The sequence below is a fragment of the Emys orbicularis genome, chromosome 2, assembly GCF_028017835.1.
Source record: "Emys orbicularis isolate rEmyOrb1 chromosome 2, rEmyOrb1.hap1, whole genome shotgun sequence".
Taxonomy (NCBI): Eukaryota; Metazoa; Chordata; order Testudines; family Emydidae; genus Emys; species Emys orbicularis.
The window spans coordinates 41,827,449-41,849,737 of NC_088684.1; the positions used below are offsets into that span (position 1 = coordinate 41,827,449).

At 42.4% G+C, this 22,289-nt stretch overlaps 1 protein-coding gene across 1 annotated transcript in view; it reads right to left on the bottom strand.

Moving 5' to 3' along the window:
* Positions 1-22,289, bottom strand: part of CPQ (carboxypeptidase Q) — a 273,989-nt gene that overhangs the window by 87,554 nt on the left and 164,146 nt on the right. Inside the window, exon 5 of the mRNA XM_065399948.1 lies at positions 11,200-11,311. Within this exon, the coding sequence (XP_065256020.1) occupies positions 11,200-11,311 (112 nt within the window). The remainder of the gene's footprint in view (positions 1-11,199; positions 11,312-22,289) is intronic.

The window sequence follows — 22,289 nt, forward strand, 5'->3', positions numbered from 1 at the left end:
ACAGACACCTGTCTAGTGCTAGGCTAGGCTATACTGAAAATATATACATTAAAAAAAAAAAAACACAAGAACAAGATGATGCAGTGACCTCATTCTGAATGGTTCTTTGCATTTCAGTAGCTCCATTGGGTTTTGCACTTGGAAAAGGCTGAATTTCCCTCTGGCACCAAGCTTTTAAGACTTTTTTTTTAAATATAAATAAAGAGCCATTCTTTATCTTGAAGCTAGTGAGTACACTTGAGTTTGCAGTGAAGAGGAAGCCAACAGGAGAAAGGACAATAAGCTTATAGGGGTCTGTTTGCCTAAATTTACCAAAGCAGCAATATACTTTATGGCAGGACCACAAGTATATAAAAATTCCTTTAGTATATTGTACTAACATGGGACGTAAATACTCTGGTATTTTCTAGATGTGCAGTTCAGCTTGGATGTTAAAATGAAAGCATGACGTTACTTTCCACACTTAAAGTAAGAGCAGCACAGGGAAATATTTTTCCTATTTAGCAGATTCAAAAGTTACCTTCTCCTTATATAAAAAGCAGTCACATACCAAAAGATGCAACTTTTGGAGGGAGAGTCTATCAGAACAAGGAGGTAATATCAAGGATGCAGATATTTTAATTAAAAAGTAACTATTGTAAAAGGTGACAACATTGCTTTAATTTGTTTCACAACAAAATAGCCTACCTCTCATACAGCAAACTACTGCAAATCCACAATTATGATCAATGCAGGAACATTTTAAAATTTAAAAGTAAGTTAAAAATGACATTCAATTAAAATTATGCGAGATGAACCAGAATATTGCACTAACAGAAAAGGAATTACTTCAGTAAGAAGCATTTTATAATAGATAGCTTCAGTCCTCATGTATTAAGCCAGCGAATATGGAACAGAGAAATGTGAGTTGATACATGGGCTACAGCAAATGGAACAGAAATCTATTTTATGTAATACTTCCTGACTTACAGTTTTCCAGACACATTAGTCAAGGCCAAAATTCAGGAAACAGTTTCAATTACAATTTAAAAAAGTCTTAAAGGGACACTGTCAAACTCTCATTCTTGTGAGATCCAAATATTTTAATATAGATAGAACCTTGCAGTTCATGCCCAGGATGTTTTAAAAACATTCTTTTCAAGTGTAGTTCTCTCTGGCTTTATCCACACTAGGAAACAGGAGTTTAGTTTTACCAGTGCTGACCATGGTTTGTCCTTGTTAACATTTACAGCAGGGGTGGGCAAACTACGGCCTGCGAGTTGTTTTAAGCTGGCCTGTGAGCTGCACCACGTGGTTCAGCCCCACTCTGGCGCTACAGCTGGGGCACTAGGTCGGGCGCCACCACCACGCGGCTCGGCCCTGCTCCGGCCGGGGCGCTGGGTCGGGGGCCGCACCATGTGGCTCGGCCCCGCTCTGGCCGGGGCGCTGGGTCGAGGGCCGCACCATGTGGTTCAGCCCTGCTCCAGCACTCCGGCCGGGGCGCAGGGTCGGGGGCCGCACCACGCGGCTTCCGAAAGCCGTAGCATGGTCCCACTCCGGCTCTTATGCGCTCCAATGGGAGCTGCAGGGGCGGTGCCTGTCAATGGGGCAGCGTGCAGAGCCGCCTGGCCATGCCTCCGCGTAGGAGCTGGAGAAGGGACATGCCACTGCTTCCAGGAGCCGCTTAAGGTAAGCGCCACTCGGAGCCTGCACCCCCTGAGCCTCTCCCCACCCCCCAACCCCAGCCCCTCCCACTCTCCAAACCTTTCTATCCTAGCCCGGAACACCCTCCTGAACCCCAAACGTCTCATCACCAGCCCCACCCTGGAGCCTGCACCTCCAGCCGGAACCTGCACCCCTTCCGCACCCCTGCCCCAGCCCTGATCCCCTTCCTGACCTCCGAACCCCTTGGTCCCAGCCCAGAGCACCCTCCTACACCCCAAACTCTTCATCCCCAGCCCTACCCCAGAGCCCACACCCCCTCCTGCACCCCAACCCTAATTTTGTGAGCATTCATGGCCTGCCATACAATTTCTATTCCCCGATGTGGCCCTCGGGCCAAAAAGTTTGCCCACCCCTGATTTACAGCTAAGCCAATTGCTGAAACTGTGCACATGCTCTCTCACATGTATATATATTGCACCCGTCAGTGAAGTTTGTGTGGGTCACACAGCCAGTGAATGCATGCAAGCTTTATATGCAGGGATCCTAGTTTTCCATGATAAAAACCCCAAAATTCTCTGATTAAAAAAAAAAAAAACCACATAAAAATCCATGTTTTCCACGATTAAAATGAAACGCTGAACTTTAGTTCCATAGCCACACTATATATAAGTATCAGTTGAACACATTTTATTGATATATTTGCAATTTTTAAGCAAGTTCAAAGCCTACCAGTGCCATCAATCATTATAATAAAATAAAATTAATAGAACTGCAATTTGTATTTGTCTACCTTCAAACGTAATTTACAGCCTTGCTGCATAGAGTACAGAACAGCACATTACCATCAATGTGAAATTAGTCCTTGCCAAACTCACTGGCACAGTCTTTAGGGGTGATTTTTAAAGTTTTTGGCACCTTTTCATAACTTTAATTACTCACGTCTGGAGGCTGAAGTGAAATTTGAGATGCATTAAAACACAAACCCCTATAGGCTGTTGAGTAACCTCTATACGCCGGAAGCACTTAGCCTCTCTGTGCCTCAGCTCCCCATCTGTGAAATGGGGATAACAGCACTGCTCTGCTGCACAGGGTGCTGTGAGGATAAATACATTGAAGGTTGTGAGGCACTCAGATACTGTGGTGATGGGGACCATAAAAATACCTAACAGATAGATGTTATTATTTCATGGGCGCTCATTAAGAGGTGCAGAGATACCTGGTTTACTTAGCAAATACTTTCAGAAAGTATATACAGTTAAAAGCTGCTTCAAGGATATGACAAACAGCACTTAACCTCATACTTAGAGCTCACTCAACTATTTTGTTACGAAGCTAGCCCCTCTTTTAAATTTAGGAAATTGTTCACAAACCGATACAATTTTCTTTCAATATTTGTGTGAGGCCAGTGGATTCACAACTACTTTACACTGATCCTTTGGCCATTCCCTAAGCATCTTTTTAAATCTTACCCCCAGGAATTTGGTAACTCAACTTTTTCAGTTTTACCAGTCCTTCCACCTTCCCCTTCCCTAAAAAAAGCAAACAAAAAATAAAAAGACCTACCTGGAGCTAACAAGCAAATCAGCCAAACACATACACACAATGAACAGCAGAGAATTTCTTTATAAATACAGACCCTTCCCGTAGGTAGCACATATAATTAGTGACAACAGCAAATGCAAGACCACAACTGTATCATGGCTAGGTACAGTTAGATCAATGGAAAAGTCTACATGGTGGTTATTACGCAAACAACTTTGTAATAGAGTAAATGAAAGTGCCTCATTTTAACAGAATTAACAGCGTGTAACAGCTCCATTATATAATCTAAAATTCATAACCCAAAATGCTCACCTCCCTTTAAAACAGTCTCACTTTGCCGTTGGTATTGGAAAGCTAGTTTTTATACTCATACATATGATAATTTACCAAAACCAACAAAGCAACGCTGAGATATAGCTTTCTATATCTAGAGAGAGAACCGAGACAGCACATTAAGAGACCCACAGTAAGCAATAGAACTTATGCATGTGCTCACAGACAAGTCAAGTTATGCAGTGATTTTATGTCCTCTCTGGACTAGACCAAGATCACAAACTCATTTCATTGGGATCCAAGCTGGATATGAAGGCAGGTCTTTATGGTTCAAAACGCAGTGTTTGAACTCACTGTTCTATAGCTAGCCCCAAATTTAAACCATATTCTGTGGGTTTCATTCTAAACAAAACTCAGCTTGGTTCACTAATGTATTTGTCACATAATTTATGCATATAGAATTTTGCTGTCATTTATTGTGGAATATTCTGTTCTGTGCATCTGAATTTGTAAATCTTGCATTAACAAACCATCATGGGAAGATCAAATGCACACTGTGTTGGTGTAACAAGAACTTATGTAACGGCAAACCAGAATAGAGGTCACCAGCAAAGACTCTAATAATTCCGAGCTGAGAAAAATAGGACTTTACCACAGGTTTTACAGTAAACATATAGGCCACCCAACCTACTACCCGAGGAAATCAAATATTTCAACAAGGAGTGAGCAATGCATTTCATTCTTGCATTAAAGGAAACCCACTGAACAAAAGTTATACGACATCACTAAGAACTTGCCCTTAGCAGATACAAAACAGTACACTCTGAAGGGCAAAGTCCGCAAATAAGAAACTTTTTTTGGGGGGGACTATACGTGATTTTTCAAGAATTATACAAAAGAAGACAAAAAGCAATTTGAAAGCAATTAAGAATTCCCCCATAGAAAAACTGAAAATGATTTTACCCTTCCTTCTCCCCAAAAAACAAAATCGAAAATGAAAAAATCCCAAAAGCCACAAGCTAAATTACTTTTAGTCACAGACTTTACTTTATTTAAATCTACTCATTCTGCGGCCAGGAAAACAAGAGAGAAGAGTTTCAAATAAGCAAAATGAAAGATGCATTAATTTATTTATAGAAGTGTCTGGCACTTGTCATCGTTGTAGTATCTGAGTGGCTCCTAGCATAACAGAACACTTAACAGCCTTCTCCCCCATAAAGAGCTCAGCATGGAGTGATGAGCTTTTCAAGTATACATACTCTTGTAATTAGAACTGTGGAACATTAAAAGCCTCACAGGCAAGGCTGGAGGTTAAACTGAGCCATAGTTGAGGATCACGGGGGCTGGTTTTATTTTTAAACAAACATTTAGATGATTTGGAACTATCACCTACTTTGTGTGTGTACCATTGAGCATAAAAATAGGACAGTTGTGAAGACAACTGTGGCCAGTTACTCACAAATAACGGGTCATTTGTTCACTGCACTCTTTAAAAATTACTTAAAGCTGCACTATATAGAAAGTGTACAGAATCTGATGGGTTAGAGCCCCAGATAAGTAAAGCACTTAAGCATACGCTTAACTTGGGACTTAGACACCTAAATAAAAATGGTAGAAGATGCTTAAGTGCTCTGCTGAATTGGGGCCAAAATGCAGAAGTGTTTTACACAAGCCAGTTTTCACAGTTGTGATGCTAAAGACCTTTTATGGGCTAACTTTGAGGGAATCCTAAAGTACCATCCTTTTGATAGTGAGGCACATACATAAAACTAAGCAACACTTTCTGAATATGACAACAAACACATTTCCAACAGTTCTGAGACTGAACCTGATTGAAGTAGTGCAAGGGCATTTCAGCAAAGGGGGGTTTGTTTTGTTTTAAAGCATCTTGAATTGTGGAACTACAGACACCATTTTGGAGTCACTTTTTCGGATGAGTACCCATGGGCATGGCTACTTTAATAATTTCCTTTTCTTTGCACTCAGAACTTCTGTTGTAGCGGAATGTCACAGTTTTCAAAGCACAGAAACTCCATCTTTTTAAAATGACAGCTCTATAGGGTTACAAGGTGGGTGAGATAATAACTTTTATTGGACCAATTTCTGTTGCTGACAGAGACAAGCTTTCGAGCTACACAGAGCCCTGCCTGAGGTTTGGGAAAGGTGCTTAAGAAAGTCAGGCTATGTCTACCTATGCAGCTTACAGTGGCACAGCTGTGCTGCTAAAGCCTTGCTGCCGTAAGATATACAGTGTAGCTGCTCTTTGCTGAGCTCTCTCCTGCTGAAAAAATAAAACCACCCCCAGGAGGACAGCTATATAGTCCCTGAAATCTAACCATCGGACAGCGATCAAACCAGCAAACAAAGGGGGCGCCATTATAGTCTTCAACCATGATGACGGCATGAATGAGGCCAACCGACAAGTCTCCAACACCACCTACTATAAAGAACTCAAAGAAAACCCCACACCACAATTTACCCAGGAATTTAAGGTTATCACCAAATCCTTCCCCAAACAATTCCAGGAGAAACTCTACTACCTCATCCCCCATGAGCCCACCCCAGGGACCTTCTACATACTTCCCAAGATACACAGACAAGGGAACTCAAGCAGATCTATTATATCGGGCCACAACATTCTTACTGAAGGAATACTGAGACTCATAGAAACCATTCTGTGATGGGATGTACTCCCCACACTAGTCCTGAGAGGGCTAAATTAGGCCAGGTGGGCCCAATCACCCAATTAGGCAGCAAATGAGGAAGACTGAGGCTGAGTGGAGAGCCTTGATTACAAAGAAGCCCACCTGTCAGGGAACAGATGGGGCTTCTACAAAGTCTGGGAGCTGATAACTGATGGGGCAGCAGAGAAGTAAGCTCCAGTCACTCCCTGGGGGAAAGGGAGGGGTGTTTGGAAACTACAGAGTGTAAGAACCCAGGGACTACAACCCAGATCTGCAGAGCCTGGGATGTCTGACATTCATGCAGTGCCACTGGAAGGCCATGCAGAAGGACAGCCAGGGAGCAATAAAAAGCGACAAAGAGTCCTGTGGCACCTTATAGACTAACAGACATATTGGAGCATAAGCTTTTGTGGGCAAATACCCACTTCATCAGATGCATGTAGTGGAAATTACCAGAGGCAGGTATAAACATGTAGGCAAGAATCAGTCTAGAGATAATGACGTTAGTTCAATCAGGGAGGATGAGGCCCTCTTCTAGCAGTTGAGGTGTGAACACCAAGGGAGAAGAAACTGCTTTTGTAGTTGGCTAGCCATTCACAGTCTTTGTTTAATCCTGAGCTGATGGTGTCAAATTTACAAATAAACTGAAGCTCAGCAGTTTCTCTTTGAAGTCTGGTCCTGAAGTTTTTTTGCTGCAGGATGGCTACCTTTAAATCTGCTATTGTGTGTCCAGGGAGACTGAAGTGTTCTCCTACAAGTTTTTGTATATTGCCATTCCTAATATCTGACTTGTGTCCATTTATCCTTTTACGTAGGGACTGTCCAGTTTGGCCGATGTACATAGCAGAGGGACATTGCTGGTACATGATGGCGTATATTACATTGGTGGACATGAATGAACAGGTGAATGAACTGGTGATGTTGTGGCTGATATGGTTAGGTCCTGTGATGGTGTCGCTGGTGTAGATATGTGGGCAGAGTTGGCATCGAGGTTTGTTGCATGGATTGGTTTCTGAGTTAGAGTTACTATGGTGTGCTGTGTGGCTGCTGGTGAGAATATGCTTAAGGTTGGCGAGTTGTCTGTGGGCGAGGATTGGCCTGCCACCCAAGGCCTGTGAAAGCAAGGGATCGTTGTCCAGGATGGGTTGTAGATCACTGATGATGCATTGGAGAGGTTTTAGCTGAGGACTGTAGGTGATAGCCAGTGGAGTTCTGTTGGTTTCTTTCTTGGGCTTGTCTTGCAGCAGGAGGCTTCTGGGTACACGTCTGGCTCTGTTGATCTGTTTCCTTATTTCCTCGTGCCGGTATCATAGTTTTGAGAATGCTTGGTGAAGATCTTGTAGGTGTTGGTCTCTGTCTGAAGGGTTGGAGCAAATGCGGTTGTACCTCAGCGCTTGGCTGTAGACGATGGATCATGTGGTGTGTCCGGGATGGAAGCTGGAGACATGAAGGTAGGCATAGTGGTCAGTGGGTTTTCGGTATAGGGTGGTGTTAACGTGACCATCACTTATTTGTAACGTGGTGTCTAAGAAGTGGATCTCCCATGTAGATTGGTCCAGGCTGAGGTTGATGGTGGGGTGGAAGCTGTTGAAATCGTGGTGGAATTCTTCCAGAGTCTCCTTCCCATGGGTCCAGATGATGAAGACGTCATCAATGTAGCGTAGGTAAAGAAGGGGCGCGAGTGGACGAGAGCTGAGGAAGCGTTGTTCCAGGTCAGCCATAAAAATGTTGGCATATTGTGGGGCCATGCGGGTGCCCATAGCGGTGCCACTGGTCTGGAGGTATATATTGTCACCAAATTTGAAATAATTGTGCATGAGGATAAAGTCACAGAGCTCAGCAACCAGTTGTGCTGTGTCATCATCAGGGATACTGTTCCTGACAGCATGTATTCCATCTGTGTGTGGGATGTTTGTGTAGAGAGCCTCCAGATCCAGGGAGTACTGTGGAGAGTAGGCACTGCAGGAAGTACCGCCCACAAGACCCAGAGTGACAGTACCCTGCGGCCCTCTGATTGGTCAAGTGCCCTTACTTAACCCCAGGGGTTACCCCAGGAAGTTGTCTGGGTAACCACACAGACCTTGGCTTGCTGCAATGCCAGACTTTGCCTTGTCTTCTGATCTCCGGTCTCTCCCTTCAGCCTGACTTCAACCCAGACTCCTGCCTCCCAATTCTAGCCCGGTATTGTCTCTGATCTCCAGTCTCCGACTCCAGCCTGACTCTGACCCTGATTCCTGCCTATCAATTCTAAGTTTGTACTGCCTCTGATCTCTAGTCTTTGACCCTGTCCTGACTCTGACCCTCACTCTTGTTTATGGCACCTGGCCTTGCAATTCCTCCAACTTCTGTCCGACAACTCTCATCCCTGGTAGGCAGACCTCAGCCCAGCTGTGATGCTAGGTCAGACCACGTTCACCTCAGTCCCTTACACAGAAGCAGGTAATCTATAGTACTCCCTGGGAGGAAGGAGTTTGAAGGCTGGTAAACCCAGAGAAGGGAGGAAGTTAGACATGTAGGAAAGGCTCAGGGAAAGTGGCAGCAAGGTCCAGGAGGGAATAGACCTTGGCTGCTGCTTAGAGGGTCCCTGAGCTGGAACCCAGAGTAGACAGTGGGTCCAGGTTCCTGCATCTGCCACTGGTGAAGTGGCACCGCTGGGCAGGGAATTGGAAGACTGCCTGAATCTGTTCTTAAGAGACTTTTATACCCTAGAAGGGGAAACCTATGTGTGACCTGACCAGAGGGGCAAGTCACAAAGAGGCAGCAGTGGTTCCTGGAGCGAAAGAGGGGCTGCAGACAGAGAGAGAGGCAGAGAGATGGCGTGCAACCGCAGGAAGGAGCGTCGCTAATCCCCAGAACAGCTAAGAGGAGGCTCCATCCTAATAGTGAGTTGAGAACCCCACGTCACACATCCTCAAACCAGTCACCACACAAAGGGCTAGCTTCCTCCAGGACACAACTGACTTCCTCCACAAATTCTGCAACATAAACAACCTCCCTCAGAACACCATCCTATCCTTGCCACCATGGATGTCACTTCTCTATGCAGCAACATCCCTCACAATGACAGCGTCGCTGCCTGCCTCAAATATTTAAAAGACAATGGACAAGCCTCAGATATCCACCCCACAAATCACCAAACTCGTCCATTTCATCCTCACTCTCAACAATTTTACATTCAACAACAAACACTTTTGTACTAGGATGGCTCCCCAATATGCCAACCTCTTCGTGGGCCACCTTGTAGAAGAATTTCTGGACAAATGCACCACAAAACCAATGATATACCTGAGATATGTCGATGATATTTTCATCCTCCGGACAGATGACAAACTCCTTAATAGATTTCCACGAAAATTTTAATCACCACCACTTGTCCATTAAACTCTCTCTGGAACATACCCATGCTAGCATCAAATCATGGTCTTAATAAAGACACTGGATTTATGGCTTATTACAACAGTCTGTAACCACTCGCTCCCCTTTTTGTCCTATGACTACAGAGGTGTTAACACTTCACCTTGAATGGTCCCTTAGAATATGTGCGAACTACTTATGCTAAACTATCTGTTTGATCTTGCATTTAGCTGATACTAAGGCTTTGCCTATGCTACAGAGTTTTGTCGAGGCACGTTAAGCAGACAATCAAAAACTGGCATAATTACATCGCTTGCGCATGTTCACACAACGCTCCTTCTGTTGGCGGAGCATGTCAACAGTTGGTACTCTAGCATCGACAGAGAGCAGTGCACTGTGGGTAGCTTCTTTATGTTCGCATGGCACTGATGCATGTCCTGTTCATAGCCCTTATCCAACAAGCAAGAGAAAGCTGACTGTAGGTACCGAAGTTCTTATGGCTGGAGCAGAGCTGGGACTGCACAGCCTCTTCTCCCCACAGCGCCAGCAGATCCAACAACTCAGGTGTGCTCCAAGTGGGAGAGCGTTTGCTGTGTGGAGCCGCCAAAGTCAGCTGGGAAGATGCAATGTGAGCTGTCCACGCTGTGCAAACAGGAAGTGGAATTTCAAAAATTCCTGGGCCTTTAAGTGGGGAAGGGGGGGCATGCCAATGCCTGCATACCTAACTGTGGGGCAGTGGAGTTCAAACTGCTGACCAGAGTGGTCAGGATGAGCATTGTGGGACACCTCATGGAGGCCAATTATAGTGACATCACCAAGCACGGTGTCTACACAGACACTTTGTCGATATAACTTTGCCGCTAAAAGCTCTATGCTTCTCGTTTTATTTTGTCGGCAAAGCAGGAGAGTTTTGTTGGCAGAAGGAGCATTGCAGTGTGTACACCTCCACTGTTTTGTCGATGAAAGCTGAATTTTGTCAACAAAACTGTATAGTGTAGACAATGCCTAAGTACGTTTCCCAGACCTGAGGAAGAGCTCTGTGTAGGTCAAGAGCTTGTCTCTCTGACCAACAGAAGTTGGTCCAATAAAAGATATTACTTCATCCACCTTGTCTCTCTAATATCCTGGGACTGACACAGCTACAACAACACTGTAAAGCACTATAGGTTTCTCTCTGGGGGACTGTCAATAGTTCCTTCTCCATTTTTTACTGTCTTTCCCAAAGCTTAGTGTCCAGGACAATCACAGCCAGACCCCATGAATGTTGTTCCTTCACTTTACCAGCGACGGGACTGTAGGTTTTACTGTTCAAAATGTATCCCTCCCCCCACTTAAATGGTGCATACACAATTAGAAAATTGTATTCTAATTATTTGAGCTGTCAAGCCAACAATATACAGCCCATAGAGTGTCCTTATTCTAACATACATTTATTTACAAACTTTCATTACATTTTGGCGATGGCTATGAATGTTCAAAGCACTCTTTATGCACTCTTTTTTTTCGTTTTGGGAAGGTGACTAATTTGTTCAGTCTTCTGAAGAAGGTGGCAGAAGAGGGAAATCTTTAGGAATATTTTTCTGGATGGTGAATATTTGTGCTCAGAATGGTGGAGCTGATGACGATCTTCAGTTTAAAAAAAATTACACCGAGAGTCTTGGAAGTCTTACACATTAGAACATTTCTTTAAATAAATATTTACCAAGATCCTTAATAAGAGATAATGCTTCCCACGATATAAATGCTCCACCACCATCATCCATGGCTCCTTGCCCAACATCCCAGCTGTCCAGATGTCCGCTGACCAGTACAACCTAAAAATGCAATTAGAAAAGGACATTTATATGAAAATATCAAACTAGAAAAGTCATACAAAGTGCTTCTACCTATTGTGCTACAAGCATTCATGGGGTAGATATGCCCCATGTTGTCTAAAGATTTTCATAGTTCTGCTTTTTAGTTGAAAACAAGCATAAATTGAGGACCACAGTACTTGCCATACTGGCTCAGACCATTGGTTTAATCAAGTCTGGTATCTTGCATCTGCTAGTGACTAATAACTAGTAACTAATGCTAAGTGAAAGGTTTAGCCCCTCCTGCATGCCTAGCAATCTTTAGTGATCAGCTTAAACTCTTAAGCGTGATTAACCTTATTTTAGGATGTATAACTAGTAAATATGTACTTAGATTGTAGGGTCCCCCAGGCAGAGACAGTCATTTTATAACATGTTTGTGCAATGCTAAGCACAGTGAGGCCATGGTCTATGATTGGAGTCCCTCTCTACATGCTACCACAATATAAATCACCACCACCCATCTACTCCCACCACCACACCAACCTCCAGCACCATGTAGTTTTATAATTACACTAGTCAGATGGAAATTTTAAACTAGATAATATATGAGTTTAGAGTTTTAGGAAGATACTTAAATTATTATAAGTACCGGTAAATATTTGTCAATATTATTCAGTTCTTTCTGATCCTCATAACTAAAGTATTTAATTCTAATATACTGTGGCTGTGAATGTCTTAGGTTGGCTACACACTGCAGATGAAATCTACCCTACACAAAGCCTGAGCAACTGCTTTGAGCAGGAGACAATTGCTTTCAAATATTTCAACTGAAAAAGGTATCCACCGACATATTTAGAGATAGGGTATGCAATACATGTGGTGACACTGACCATCAAAAACAGTCTCGAGAGTCTCTGGTATGCAAACTTCATGAACTAATACTGTAGCTAGATTGACATAGATTCATTACTGTCCATTGGATCAGTGATCTGCAAACTCAGAAGATTTTAGAGAAGAGATGTAAGGGCTCTGAAGGAGATGTTAACTGTCTAGAATGTCAAAAATTGTCTGCACCACAACTTTAAAATGGCCATAGGATTTTAACCAGCAATTGGTTTTGGAAAGATAAATATTTACTCCTGGGAAATATAACTTCCGGCTGAAGTGAATTGAGGGCAAGTTTAAAAACATATTGAAAACTGAGTTTATAATAGATGTAATGCCTTAACTTCAGCAGTGAAAGAACGCCTCACTAACATTGGATGATATTCCCTGGCAACAATCTCTACACAAGAGTCTGATAGGGAATTACTTCTCATTCCTGTGAAATAACACATATAGCAACAGCAGGAAACTTTGAATCAGACAATGGTGTAATCCCTCATGGGATTACAGAATCCAATCAAAAAGCATCTCTCCCAGCTTCAGAACATTACACTGAAACAGACTAAGGTTCAAATGGATTGAGAAAGTCAGAGTATTTTATGGATGAACTTTTACTTATATTAATACCAAGAATAATTAAGTAAATGCAACCAGTGTACGTCTACGAAATTTTACAGTATACAACTGACTTTTAACCAACCCACTTCTACAGTAACCATTGTTATGGATAGTCCCTCTAGGAATGATCTCTGCACTGTTCAATGGTTATACACATGCACACACATTTATTTTGATTTGTAAAATATATTTTAAAAGGTGACCAAAGCTCTAGGCACTTTTTACATAAGTTACAAAAAATTTATAGCAACTCAAGCTACAAGCCAACCTCCACTGAGAGCCCCTCCAACCAAACAACCCCCAGGACTCTCACAAAAACTCTATGCCCATCCTGATATATGCCCATCCTGATATATGAGTAAGGGTTACAGATGGAAACAGTTCTGCAGGGAGTTCCCTTTTAAAATAATATAGCGGTCATTTGAAGCATCCTAGGGAATCTGTGGATGCATTTGTGGACTAAGGCAGTTCAGGCTATCAAGGATGTATGATAAATGAATTTGTCACATGGCTTTCCAATTTGTCACATAGCTGTCACCTCCACAGATGTGCTACATACTTTGTATATGTACATACATAAAAAGATTTTTTAAATTTGCACCAAATTTCCATATATAACTGTCTGCTGGTGCAGATAGAACATAAACATGATACAATGATATAAGTAATTTATTCAGTTTCACTAACAGAGAAACCACAAACATCTGTGTAAAATAGCACTGGGCTACATGCGCCAATTCTATAAAGATATTTTTAGGATTAGATAGATTTCCATGCAACATGACAGTCTGAGCTTTGGCTTTTCTGCAGTTTCACCGTGAAGGAACTGCCTTTTTATCACAGAATCCTTATAAAGAGCAGTAGGGAAAGAGAAATGAAACACAGGAAACGTTATTCTATTTTCTTGTAGGCCAGCATTGTTGACTGATACCAGATGCCTATCAGTCATATACTGAATTCCTATAAATCAGGCTGCACTTAATATGAAAGCTAGGCAGAATCGCTATCTACCCATACATCTATCAGAGCGCGCTCCTTTTCCACGTCTGAGTGCCTTATGTCACTACAAAACAATTCTCCATGCCATATTTGCTCAGATCTACTCGAGTCATTATGCAAAAATTGTACGCAAGCAAAATGTCAACATCTCCAGTAGGAAGACAAGGTAGAAGCTTCCATTACGTGAGCCACTTTCAGACTCTTCTCAAGAAACCCTCTCTTGACACTGATACTCTTCCCAATTACCATCTTGTCTCAAATCTTTCATTTTTGAGCAAGGTGTCTCCAACAGTTGTGGTGAAGGGACTCTGCTGTTACCTGGAGTCATTATTATAGGCAGTGCGGGTAACTATGCCTAAAGTTAATGTTGCTCAATCACTTGGCATGAAATTTTCCATGCCTTGTGTCTGCTTCAGGCTGCATTTTTTTTTTTTTTTTAAATTTCAGCTAAAAGTGCTCAGCAGTTTCTTAGAATGAGGTGAGGGGAAAATATATTGTTTTGCCCATATTGAAATATTCTTACAGTTTAATTAAAAAGCTCTAGAGCCTCCGTGCTTTGGAACAGAGGCTTGACATTAGGCAGGGGAGGGAGAGTGGCCTGATATCAGGAATGTGCCCTTTGCTGCCCCCATGAAAACTTCAGTTGACACATGCTCAGTAGAGACTTGTTAGAGTTGGAAAGCTAAATTTTCCAAAGATTCCATCTGCACTGAGCATGCTCCAGTATGGAGCTGCAGGACTTTCCTTGCAATGGCTGGCGTGGCACCCTGACTGAAATGCAGTGGGTTGACTAGATGAGGAGCCAAAGGTGGAGGTGGGGCAGGAAGGACATGGGCAGACAGGTCTGTAACTAAGTTTCCTTTAAGCCGTACGGCCACCCAGCAGTCTATCAAGTGCCATGCACTTCAGGTGCCCCTCCCCACACTGCCACACTGCTCCTTCCCTCTGCCTTGGAGCTCCTGGCCAGCTGCTCCTGGGAGCCTCCTGCTTGCTGTGCAGAGTGGAGGGGGAGGGGAGTGCTGATGTCCGGGTGCCCCCCTATCCCCACCCATCCTCTGCCCTTGTACCCCATCTCTGCAGAGCAGGTAAGGGGGACATCAGGAGTGGGATGGAGGGAGCTTGCTGGCTGCTGCTGCTTGTCTGAACAAGCAGGCTTCAGACTGGTGAGTGCCAATCTACTTAAAAGGGCAGCATACTTAAAGGGGTGTCTCTCTCCCCCTCGCTCACACACATACGTTTATCATTTAGCTAGTTATAGAGGTATAAAAGAAAGAATCAAAATCACTGTCTACCTGTGTAAGGGCCTTCTCTCACTGTGACAGTCTGAGGCCCTGTTCTTAAGCTAAGGCCTTTGGCTAAGCAGCAGAGGCAGCCATAAGCTGGGAAGCGTTTGGTCACATCCTCCCATTGCAAACCAGTCACATTGAAATAAGGCCATCTGGGGCTGTTAGAAAGGTGATCCGATCTATCACGTCCAGATAAAGGGAAGAGCCTAGAAGATGTAAAAGGAAATTTAGTTTGATAGTTTTCTGTTTGGTAAGAACTGATTTATCAATAGACACAGCTGGGAAACCCTTATGTCTTTATAGATGTAGTTGTGAAATCCTCACTTCTGTATTGTTTTGTCATTATAGTTCCCACTTTGCTATTGTTTATTTGCATGGTCTCTGTCTGGTTCTGTGGTTGTTTCTGTCTGCTGTATAATTAATTTTGCTGGGTGTAAACTAATTAAGGTGGAGGGATACAATTGATTAGCTAATAATGTTACAATATGCTAGGATTAGTTAGGTAAATTTCAGTAAAATGATTGGTTAAGGCATAGCTGAGAATATTACTATATAAATTAGGGGCAAACAAGAAGTAAGTTGGGATTTGAAAATAAGGAAAAAGGAACTTGGATTTAAGCTTGCTGGAAGTTCACCCCAATAAACATTGAGTTGTTTGCACCTTCAGACATTGTTGCTCTCTTCATGTGAGAAGGACCAGGGAAGTGAGAGGGTGAAGGAAAAAGCCCTCTAACAGGAACATTGGTCTGTAACCATTAGAGGTTACTCCTCTCAGAACCTGGAATAGAACTCAGGAGTCGCAAGTCTCTGCATGCCTCTGCTGTCAGCAAATAGACTGTGCCAATAGATTTCATAACTATCTCTCATCTCCCTTTAGTGGCTGATCCATATACTCACTCAACTACCGCTGTCAGTGACTCTCTTATCTTAAGAGGCAGAGGTCTGTGCTGTGAATCTAAAAGGTTCTAATCATGCTGATGTATCATCTTGGAGTCAATGGATAAAATCTGTGTTTTTTTCAGTTTGCTTTTTTAAAAAAAAACAACTAAGAAATTAGATACCAAAAGCTACATTAGAAGAATGTTATAGTTGCAAAGTCAATCACTCAGAACTTAGGAAGTACCAGAATTAAGGTTGCTTGTATAACCTTAATTGTTGGTCCCCTTGTCGTATAAACATTACAATATGGTCTTTAATTATATTACCATACAAATGTGGTATTGCTCTCAGACACTCTTTAGAATATATCATTTATAATATTAGTAGCTTCAAATATTGTCTGGGAAATGCTGGAGTACTGTATTGAAATATAGTATGTAGACAGTAGCATCCATGATCATCCCTCTCTCAGATTATTTCCTAATCTATTGGCTGTAATATAAAATATGGCCTCTGCTTATTTTGGGTTAATTTACACTGTAGTCTTTTTATGCTTTTTTGTGCCCAGACTTTTACCCTGCCCAAAAAACAAAACTAAAGGTGGTCTACCTCATTGCGGCAAGCCACCTCAATCCACACAAAACAACTTCCTTTCACAATACCCTACATTCCTCATCTCCAGACCAGGTTTTAAATCTATTACCATAGTTCCTTATGTGTATAACGCAATGACGTTTTGTAAATCAGTCAGTTGTCTGTTCCATCAAAGGCCTTCCTGAAATCCAGATAAATTAGGTCTTTTCTTTCATCCTTCTCCAGCCTGATAATGTGCTTGAAAGACCTGAAGTGAATTTGTCAGGCTTCCTTTCATGAATCCAATCTAACTGTTCCAAGAACAGAAGAGACATTGGTGGATGAAAGAAAAAACATCCGCTATTAGCAGACTGTTTCAGGATATGCTGCATAATGATTGTGACTATTCAAACAAACAGCACATTTGCTTTTGAAAGCACGCAGCATTCTACACCAGTACTATCAGTAGTTCTTAGCAAAGTTTGGAGAAGATTAATTTAATTTTAAACATCTTAAGGTGTAAGAGGGATTTTATGACTAGTATTGTTGTCCCTTTTTGACCCAAGTGGCTAGTCAAATTTCGGGGCCTTGGGGATGTTCCAGTTGAGAATAGAAATTTGTGGTAGTCAGGTATTTCTTTGATGCAGTTTTATTTATAAAGAATGTACAGAGTCCAGTGTCCCTGAACACAGAAGGAACTGAGAACCTACAAGGAGTAGTTTCTTAGCTTACAGTCCCCAAGCCTCTTTTGGCTACAGAAAGCCCAAAAGCTCATTCTCATTTTCTAGCTTTTTCCAGGGTCACACTGTGTTTACAAGCTGCTGCTTGGCTTTCATAAAATCATAGACTCATAGAAGATTAGGGTTGGAAGAGATCTTAGGAGGTCATCTAGTCCAACCCCCTGCTCAAAGCAGGACCAGCCCCAACTAAATCATCCCAGCCACGGTTTTGTCAAGCCGGGCCTTAAAATCTCTAACCCTTTCTTGCCTCCCCTTCTCTCTCTGTTCTTGTCTGAGCTTTTTGTGTGTTCTTCCACACCCACATCCTTCCAAACAGTCCTGGTAACAACACCCAGTCGAACCCTTCCCTCCAACAGCATGGTGCTAGTTTCTGGGCAGACTCAATTAGCATTTGTTTAGGTGTGCCCCTTTAACTGTCTCTTACAACTATCTTAAATGGAGGACTCATTCACACATCAGTTTGAATGAGTTTTTAACTCAACCCATAACAAGGTTTCATGCAGCTGATAACAGTATGTTGCTAGTGGACAGCATTACATGGATCACTAGATTATCATAACACAATGTATTTGTCAAAACATACATAAGCCCAGTTCTCCATTGTCTTACCTTATGAAGAGTAATGTAATAAACTACTACTAGACAAAGGCCTTGTCTAGACATGTTTAAAACCTGGTTTATTCATCCCCAATGTAATTCCATTGACTTCAGTGGATAAATTCAGCCCATAAAGGGTGTGGGTGTGGTTTTTAGTTTTGTTTTTTAACTTTGTGTTAATCAATTGCCAATTAACATAAGGTAATTAACCTTTTTATAAAGGCCACCCTAGATATTCTCCACTTTGTTGTTCCAAGCTTCAAACATTTGTGATTTACCCTGGGGGCCAGCTTAGGGTAAATCACAAATGTTTGACAGGTTTCAGAGTGGTAGCCATGTTAGTCTGTATCAGCAAAAACAACGAGGAGTCCTTGTGGTACCTTAGACACTAACAAATTTATTTGGGCATAACCTTTCGTGGGCTAGAACCCACTTCATCAGATGCATGGAGTGGAAAATACAGTAGCAGGTATAAATACAAAGCACATGAAAAGATGGGAGTTGCCTTACCAAGTGGGAGGTCAGTCTAACGAGACAATTCAATTAACAGTAGATGACCTAACATAGGACCTAACCACATCAGCCACACCAACAGGGGCTCGTTCACCTGCACATCTACCAGTGTGATATATGCCATCATCTGCCAGCAATGCCCCTCTGCCATGTACACTGGCCAAACCAGACAGTCTCTATGCAAAAGAATAAATGGACACAAATCTGACATTCAAAAACCAGTAGGAGAACACTTCAATCTCCGTGGTCACTCAATAACAGACCTAAAAGTGGCAATTCTTCAACAACAAAACTTCAAAAACAGACTCCAACGTGAAACTGCAGAACTGGAATTAATTTGCAAACTGGACACCATCAAATTAGGCCTGAATAAAGACTGGGAGTGGTTGGGTCATTACAAAACCTAAACCTAATTTCCCCAATACTAATTTCCCCCTACTGTTACTCACACCTTCTTGTCAACTGTTTGAAATGGGCCACTCTCATTACCATTACAAAAGTGTTTTTTCTTCCCTTGGTATCCTACTGTTAATTGAATTGTCTTGTTAGGCTGACCTCCCACTTGGTAAGGCAACTCCCATCTTTTCATGTGCTTTGTATTATACCTGCTACTGTATTTTCCACTCCATGCATCTGATGAAGTGAGTTCTAGCCCACGAAAGCTTATGCCCAAATAAATTTGTTAGTCTCTAAGGTGCCACAAGGGCTCCTCGTTGTTTTCACAAATGTTTTTAGCGTGTAACAAATGTTTGGTAGTGTCCACACTTATGCTTTACAAGGTGTTAACTAGCTTGAATTAATTAGCAGTTTACTCAAGTAAACAAGTCTAATGAAGACATGCCCTAACTGTAAACCGAGAACATTAAAAATTTTAATTGATTTTATTTGTATCCAAAACAAATTTTCCTTCAAATTCGGTTTTCTGCTTTGGTCTCCAAATAATATGACTTCACCCTATAGCCCTTTTTATTAGATTTCACAAGCATTCAGAATGGCTTTCAAATAATCAGCCTAGCTGTCTTAACCAATTTGCAGTCCTACAGATACGGTGATGTTCAGACAGAAAAAATGTTTAAAACAAAAAAACCCAGTCTATTCTATTTAATATCCAGTGTAATAAATCTCAGCTTCCAGGCTCCTGATTAAATGACATTTCTGTGCATGAAACAGAAATGACACACTCGGTTGCACAAGAATCAAAAACCATTACTGCTAAGAAGCTGACTAACCTTCAAAGCGTCTCTGTATCACAACATACATAAAACATTTTGTATGTTGAATTTTACAAAACATGAAGTGATTCGAAGTCCGGCGCTACCTGAAAGTATACTTTTCCCATAAAATACTGTAACTAAACCTCTTCTTAACCCCATTAAAAGGGAATCTCAAAATCACTGAGCTGATACCATTTGTGACAAATGGGAAGGTCTGGGAGAAAATTAATCTAAATTTGTCTAATTAGAAGCTGTTACCTGATAAGGGACATACAGTAAAGATAGGCTTGGCAGAATTAGATTTTTTTTAATATAATTTTGATAGATATTTTGTTTGTTTTTAAGTATTTTAAATTTTTTAATCAATTTAAATTTTCATTGTTGTGGAAAATTATGGAGGGGATCAGACAATGGGTGGGGGTCAGAAAATAATTATTTAGTGACAGTAGGTGTTGAGATTAAAAAGCTAACGCTTTTAAACCATCAGAACACAAATGGTCAACATCATGTATCAGAATATACAAAGTAAATATCCTTAAATCAAACTCTAAGTTCTGAAGCAGATTTTTCTTACTTTGCCTAACTGTAAATTTTGATCATTATCGATAGAAATATATTTTTTCTGTTGGTAGATGGTGAAATTGATTTTTAATGACATTTACTGATAAAAATCTAATCCTTTCCACCCTAAGTAAAGATAACAAGACAGAGATTAGATGTAGTTTCAGAATTTAACCAAGTATTCTTTGTACTTAAAATTATTACCATTTTCCCATTAAATGCTGGATTTTAAACCTCACCATTTCCATATGCTTAACATAGTTTAAAGTTTTATAGTCGCCTAACTCAATATTTCCTGGAATTCTCATGTTTTAGAAAGACTGGGTGGTGTGGGTGGCCAGTGATATACAGGAGGTCAGGCTAGATGGTCTGGTGGTCCCCTCTGGGCTTAAACTCTATGACATCAACACTGTTTTAAAGATAATTTTTCCAAAAGGCATGACGATTACACAGTTAACTCCATTTTAAATACCGCCTTGTCTGGGAATAGTATGAAGAACAACATCTTAGTAGTAAACAACTACAACTAATCATAGAGGAAATATCATGGAAATGAGACACTTTCTCATTCAGAGATGCCAATAGCCGCATATTACTCATGCTTGCAATTTAAGGATTAGCACAAGCAGAGTGTGATGAGTGTTCTGAGCCGGAGTGTTCTGATGAATCATTTGAGGTAGTTACCCATGAGTCCAAAAGATCCAGCCAATCCACAAACAAGGGTATAACCATGTGACACCCGCCCCCTCCCAAGGTACATATAGAGGCTCCAGACAAAAGCAGCCCCAATCCAGTCTGCTCAATGTTGCTACCTTGTTGGGGATACGCCCAGCTGCCTGGTAGTTGTGACAGACTGCTTCTGCTCCATCCGGAGCCTGTTCCTGCCCCTGCTCCAGAGATGGACAGTTGCCCAGCTGTCTTGACACAGAGACTCCTCAAATGCCCCTGTAGTGGGGCAGCTGCCCCACTCCTAGAGAACAGGGGAAAAGCAGTCAAGCAAGGCTGATTGGGGAAGCAGCCACAGCTGGGGCCATGCCCAATCAGGGTCCAGCTGGCCCTGATAAGAGTGCTGGGGGCCAGGAGATGAGGAGTCTCTCTCTAGCTGTGGAGAGAGAAGGACCTGGCTGCCTGGGAGCTGGGAAGGGTACCTGAGGTGAAGCAGTGCTGGGGAAGGGCTGAGGGAGCTGGGGAGCTCCAGCCTGGTAAAACCCCAGGCTGCAGGGTTTGCCAAAAAGGCCAAAAGGTACTGGGGCTGCAGAGGGGCAGCCCAGGAATAGGCAAAGGCAGCTGTTCCTAACCCCCTTGCTGATGATGAGTGGATTACAGACTGCAGTCTGCCCCAGGGAGTGGGGGCTAGATGATGACTGGCAGTAGCCACTGAGGCAAGGGATAGAGGGTTGGGGGTTCCCCTGTGTGGGGATACCCAGATTGTGGGTTACTGCTGGGGGCAGAACCCTGTTGTCGAAGGGTCCGGGAGGGACACGGGGGCCAGCGGTAGGTGAGACACCGGCCTGCAGAGGGCACTCCTGGCTGGAAGAGCTAATTCCCGGGATGACCAGCAGGAAGCGCCACACTGGTGAGTCTCAACCCCGCCACAGCCCCCATGTACAGGCAACAGTTATCCCTGAACTAATTTGCAAAAAGGAGCATCTACCTTCTCAGTTTTAACTAAAGGTTACCAGGATTCTTGTTTTGATCAGCTCTAGTTAAGGGTAACCCGAGTGTCTGAGTCAATAATTTCTCTCTTAATTGCCAAGATTCTAAAAAAATTCCTCTAGGGATATATATGATATCCCTCTCTCCTCCACAGTAACACAAGTCACTGATGTGAATTTGCTCCAGGTTTGTGCAAACTACTAGCTGATTATGGATGTTGGGTTACTGCGTGTGGTCTCAAGTCTAATTCCTAGTGGACAGATGTTTACATCACACTCGTCACTCACATTGGCAGTCTAAGAAGAGAGGCAATAGATTCAATGGCCGGGGAGAATAAGCTAATCTTACATTCACAGACATGGTCCCTCCAAACAAGGGAGAAGGCACAGTGACAAGGTAGCATCCCTTGCAATGGCTCTGACCATACTGTTTATGCTTTGTGGATAGCAGACTTATCTCCTAATATCTTTATCTA